The sequence below is a fragment of the Oncorhynchus nerka genome, linkage group LG27, assembly GCF_034236695.1.
Source record: "Oncorhynchus nerka isolate Pitt River linkage group LG27, Oner_Uvic_2.0, whole genome shotgun sequence".
Taxonomy (NCBI): domain Eukaryota; kingdom Metazoa; phylum Chordata; class Actinopteri; order Salmoniformes; family Salmonidae; genus Oncorhynchus; species Oncorhynchus nerka.
The window spans coordinates 7,123,885-7,129,884 of record NC_088422.1 but is presented as its reverse complement, the minus strand read 5'-3'; the positions used below and the strand labels follow the sequence as shown (position 1 = coordinate 7,129,884).

The following is a 6,000-nucleotide window of genomic DNA, read 5'->3' as shown; positions in this document are numbered from 1 at the left end:
CTCTCCCGTCACAAAGGACAGCGATGAAAAGCGAAGTGGGCGTGAACCATTGGGGCGATGTGAACGTGACTTGGGAGGCGGATAAAAAGTTCAGGCATTCCTGAATTGTTAGGTAAATCACCATTGGCGAATGTGGGGCGATGACCAATCCAATCGAGTGGTTCCCAAAACTCCAATGAAGAACTGCAACCCATGGCTGGAGAGTTGCTTTAGCAAAGATGGCTGACAAAAATACTAGGATGGAAGCAAATGTAAGTAATTATATTCTTCAAAAAGAATCATACAAAAACATTTACAGTTAAGAGGAATATGTTAGTTAATTTAGAGACAAACGATTATCCGTACTGACAAACAAAAATCTCTATTTAGCAAGTTTAAAAAATAAATAAAGCTTGACCTATTTCTACCATTCCAGTGTTTAATTGGGGCGGCAAGGTAGCCCAGTGGTTAGAGCATTGGACTAGTAACCAAAAGGTTGCAAGTTCAAATCCCCGAGCTGACAAGGTACAAAATCTGTCGTTCTACCCCTGAACAGGCTGTTAACCCACTGTTCCTAGGTCGTCATTGTTCTTAACTCTCTTGCCTAGTAAAATTAAATGAAAATTGCTATATTGCTTCGCCACCATGGCCTATTTATTGCCTTATTTGACCTTATTTTCACTCACTGTATATAGACTTTGTTTTCTTTTTGTTCTACTGTGTTATTGACTGTGTGTTTTGTTCATTCCATGTGTAACTCTGTGTTGTTGTCTGTGTCGAACTGCTATGCTTTATCTTGGCCAGGTCGCAGTTGTAAATGAGAACTTGTTCTCTACTACCTGGTTAAACAAAGGTGTTCTCAACTAGCCTACCTGGTTAAATAAAGGTGTTCTCAACTAGCCTACCTGGTTAAACAAAGGTGTTCTCAACTAGCCTACCTGGTTAAATAAAGGTGTTCTCAACTAGCATACCTGGTTAAATAAAGGTGTTCTCAACTAGTCTACCTGGTTAAATAAAGGTGTTCTCAACTAGCCTACCTGGTTAAATAAAGGTGTTCTCAACTAGCCTACCTGGTTAAATAAAGGTGTTCTCAACTAGCCTACCTGGTTAAATAAAGGTGTTCTCAACTAGCCTACCTGGTTAAATAAAGGTGAAATAAAATTAAAAAAACATTTCCCACCGTGGAATCTGCTAATTATTAAACTCTCGAGGCCCAATGAGATGGTAACTTTGCATTAGACCTCTGTATTTCACACATATGGTCTTTGCACTTTGTCTTCCTGCTCTTTTCGTGTCCAGTCTTTTCCATTTCCTCCTGCAAACCCCCCCCCCCCCCCCCCCAAAAAAAAAACCAAACATTTATTGTAATCCGTCTCAGTCTAAAGGAAATATCCTCCAGTTGGATTTGGAATCAGATCAATGCATCTGTTCATATGATGAATTAGCAGGCCTATTGTAGTCACTCCAACATTCCATTAGGTCTGTAGAGCCAAACATAAAAAATAACAAAAACATCCATGGGTGTCTTTCTTGAATAAAATAATTAATAATATAAACTATTTTAATAATATAAACTATTATATATTTAATTCAAAATACACATTATTTTCAATCACACATTTCGGGGTGTTGGGTGACTGGTTACAGTTGAACTGACTGTGGTGACAGTTGTACTGACTGTGGTGACAGTTGTACTGACTGTGGTGACAGTTGTACTGACTGTGGTGACAGTTGTGGCAGGATATGTTTTGTTTGTTTGTTATGATGTCATTGTATTCATAGAGCATCAGACTTGTTTCATATTTCGTTGGTGGTTCTCTGTCTCTCGTCCCTCAAATAAAGAAACAGCCTTTACGAAATAATAAGTTCTTTAATGTAATGGCCGGCTCTAGCCTTTTGCAGGCCCTAAAGCGAGAATCGGTTACCCCCCCCCCCTTTGACAGCACAGAGAAACATTTACATTTTAAAAATGAATTTCCTGCGATTGTACACATTTTGCCGTGGGCCGGAGATACATTTTTAGCAATTGTATGACACATTTCCCGCAATTCTACCCATTTTTCCATGGTGTGGAATCAAATTAAATATTGTTTGTCACATGCTATATAAACAACAGGTGTGGACTAACAGTGAAATGCTGACTGGCCCTTTCCCAACAATGCAGACATAAAGACAATAGAAACATTTTTTAAACAGTTTTAGAGCAAAATTCCGGCAATTCTGAACATTGTGCCATGACTTGCAGTATGCCGTGTCCATGATATCTGAGTGACTAACAAAATCATTAGGGGCCCCCTGGAGGTTGGGAACGTGCCCTGCATGCCTGGTCTGTATTCAGCCATGATTACTACAACTTTAGCTATCATAATTGGCTAGACTAATTTACAAACCCTATAAATTGTAGCTGACATGGCTAATTGAGTGACTGTCAGTGACTGACATAACAAGAGATAACATTTGCTGATACTTGTTGAGACCCTCGCGGGTTGGGGACCTAAGTGACTGCTTACGTCGCAAATAATATACCACATATAATTATCCAGTATAATCATCACTAACAAATGCTTGTGAATATAGATCCACTAAACTTAACCACATCTGGTTTGACCGGACGCATGCGCGCTTGCAATAAGGATCGTTATAGTGGGAGTGTGCTTTGTGTGTCCTACAGGGAGGTTTTATGAAATGGGATAATGTATTGACTCAACAGGAAACAGACTTCGGTTTAGAGTAGTACATCGTCAGAGGACATGAACAAAACACTAGTCGGTGATATAAACGCAGAGAGCCTACTTCATTGTGCTGTAGAAGTTTTGACATGTTTCCGGCAGTGCGGCTCGTTTTCAGCATACCCTCTTCTGTTTATGTGCTAGAATAAGAAGAAGTGTGATTTAGTTTGATACATTTGCCTTGCGGGCTACAAAGGACACTGTTGAATTTGACAATGAAGGAGAAAACACCTGGTCGCGCTAAAAGCCGCTGGACTTCAACAGCAGCAACAGCTGGAATAGTTCTGTTGAGTTTGTTTGCATGGTCTTGTCACGCAGATGAAGCGTCTTGTCACGGAGCTTACGACTTGTACTTTGTTCTAGATAGGTAAGTAGAATTTATTTGCAACATTGATTTCACTGAAGTACCTGTTACGTTCAGCGATTGAAACAATGACAATGTAGCTACAATGTAGCAATGTAACAACAACAGTGTCAAATGTAGCTACAATGTAACAACAACAGTGTCAAATGTAGCTACAATGTAACAATGTAACAACAACAGTGTCAAATGTAGCTACAATGTAACAATGTAACAACAACAGTGTCAAATGTAGCTACAATGTAGCAATGTAACAACAACAGTGTCAAATGTAGCTACAATGTAACAATGTAACAACAACAGTGTCAAATGTAGCTACAAGCTACAAATGTAGCTACAAACAATGTAACAACAACAGTGTCAAATGTAGCTACAATGTAACAATGTAACAACAACAGTGTCAAATGTAGCTACAATGTAACAATGTAACAACAACAGTGTCAAATGTAGCTACAATGTAACAATGTAACAACAACAGTGTCAAATGTAGCTACAATGTAGCAATGTAACAACAACAGTGTCAAATGTAGCTACAATGTAACAATGTAACAACAACAGTGTCAAATGTAGCTACAATGTAACAATGTAACAACAACAGTGTCAAATGTAGCTACAATGTAACAATGTAACAACAACAGTGTCAAATGTAGCTACAATGTAACAATGTAACAACAACAGTGTCAAATGTAGCTACAATGTAACAGCATTGAAGCAATGTCACATTTAGCCTAGAAATGTACACAGTCACATTGATTACTCTTATGGTTCAAGTCACTCATGCTTGGTCCGGTTCAGCAGATGAAAGGTTAAATTGGTTAGTTCCCGGTTTAGAACGCCGGTGTAAATAGTAGTTAACATGCAGACCAGACCAATACATATTTGGCCCCCTAAAGTTATCTGAGAAAAAATAAAATACAAAATTATATTTTTTTGCGGTTGTTGTCATTTTTGTTCTTGAACACAGACCATTGTAAAATCATCAGGAAACGAGTCTACTCATATACAGAGGCGTAGGATTGTATCCCAATGTACTCAAGGTTTGACATGATTCTGTTTTTCTCTAAATTATACATCTGTTTGGGATTCTTGCGGTAAATTTGCAGTGTACAAAAAAACAATCTCACCAAGTCTGAATGTAACTGGGGACCCCTGCCACAGGCCTACTGGGAGTTCTGTTGTAACTGGGGACCCCTGCCACAGGCCTACTGGGAGTTCTGTTGTAACTGGGGACCCCTGCCACAGGCCTACTGGGAGTTCTGTTGTAACTGGGGACCCCTGCCACAGGCCTACTGGGAGTTCTGTTGTAACTGAGGACCCCTGCCACAGGCCTACTGGGGACCCCTGCCACAGGCCTACTGGGGACCCCTGCCACAGGCCTACTGGGAGTTCTGTTTACATCTGCTAACCATGAACCATTGTAAAGATAACATGAAGCAACTGAGACAAAGCTTTTGTGCTCTTAAACCTCACCCTCACTTTAACCCCAATCCTTTGTCTGCCGCAACCACTTGTAACATAAGGAGAGCTCTTTCCAGTTGAGAAAAAAAAAGTTTATACAAAAGTTGAAGTTCGGTGATGCGCACCATACTGTCTCAGGAAGCAAACAGGACTTGATACAACACATGTTTTTACTTAAAAACATTTTGGACTTCATTATTCTTCTCTCTCTCAACTTGGCTCAATGCCGTATTTCTGCAAGCCTGCTGCATCTCCGCACCTCCCTCCAGTTTCAAACCCTCTGTCAACTACTCCACCCTGTTCTCAATTATAAAATGACAGGATGATGTAGAGATTGTAGCCTACCGTTGAAACAATTGATAAACTAAAAAGGGATTTTTTTTGGGCCCAAATGCAGCTCTTTCAGAAAGTATTCCTACCCTCTGACTTATTCCACATCTTGTTGTGTTACAGCCTGATTTCAAAATGTATTGAATATTTTTTTCCTCACTCATCTACACACAATATCCCATAATGACAAAGTGAAAACAATGTGTTTTAGACATTTTTGTAAATTTATGGAAAATGTATATACAGAAATGTCACATTTACACAAGTATTCACACCCCTGAGTCAGTCACCTCTGTCAGTGATTACAGCTGTGAGTCTTTCTGTGTAAGCCTCTGAGAGCTTTGTACAATATTTACTCATTATTATTTAAAAAAATCTTCAATATCTGTCAAGTTGGTTGTTGATCATTGCTAGACAACGATTTTCAGGTCTTACTATAGATTTTCAAGTAGATTGAAGTCAAAACTGTAACCAGGCCACTCAGGAACATTCAATGTCGTCTTGGTAAGCAACTCCAGTGTAGATTTGACCTTGCATTTTAGGTTGTCATGCTGAAGGGTGGATTTGTGTCCCAGTGTCTTATGGAAAGGAGACTGAACCAGGTTTTCCTTTAGGATTTTGCCTGTGCTTAGCTCTATTCCGTTTATTTTTATCCTAAAAAACTCCCTAGTCCTTGTCGATGACAAGCATACCGATAACATGATGCAGCCATCACCAATGTTCCCTCAATTGTTTTTCGCCATTGAGCAAATTGCAGGTCTGCTGAGTGCAAACTTGAACATTGTGAAAATTCTGTGCAACTTCCAGCTCGTGTTTATTGTGAACACTGAGGCTGTACCCACTAAGTTACAGTTTTACTGTGAACACTGAGGCTGTACCTGCTTTAAGTTACAGTTTTACTGTGAACACTGAGGCTGTACCTGCTTTAAGTTACAGTTTTACTGTGAACACTGAGGCTGTACCAGCTTTAAGTTACAGTTTTACTGTGAACACTGAGGCTGTACCTGCTTTAAGTTACAGTTTGACTGTGAACACTGAGGCTGTACCTGCTTTAAGTTACAGTTTTACTGTGAACACTGAGGCTGTACCAGCTTTAAGTTACAGTTTTACTGTGAACACTGAGGCTGTACCTGCTTTAAGTTA

General features: G+C 39.6%; 1 protein-coding gene across 1 annotated transcript in view; it reads left to right on the top strand.

Annotated features, from left to right (window-relative positions):
• The first annotated feature begins 2,612 nt into the window (after positions 1 to 2,612).
• Positions 2,613 to 6,000, top strand: part of LOC115124703 (anthrax toxin receptor 2-like) — a 200,576-nt gene continuing 197,188 nt past the window's right edge. The window contains exon 1 of the mRNA XM_065011349.1: positions 2,613 to 3,075. Coding sequence (XP_064867421.1) covers positions 2,924 to 3,075 — 152 coding nt within the window. The 5' untranslated portion in view covers positions 2,613 to 2,923. The remainder of the gene's footprint in view (positions 3,076 to 6,000) is intronic.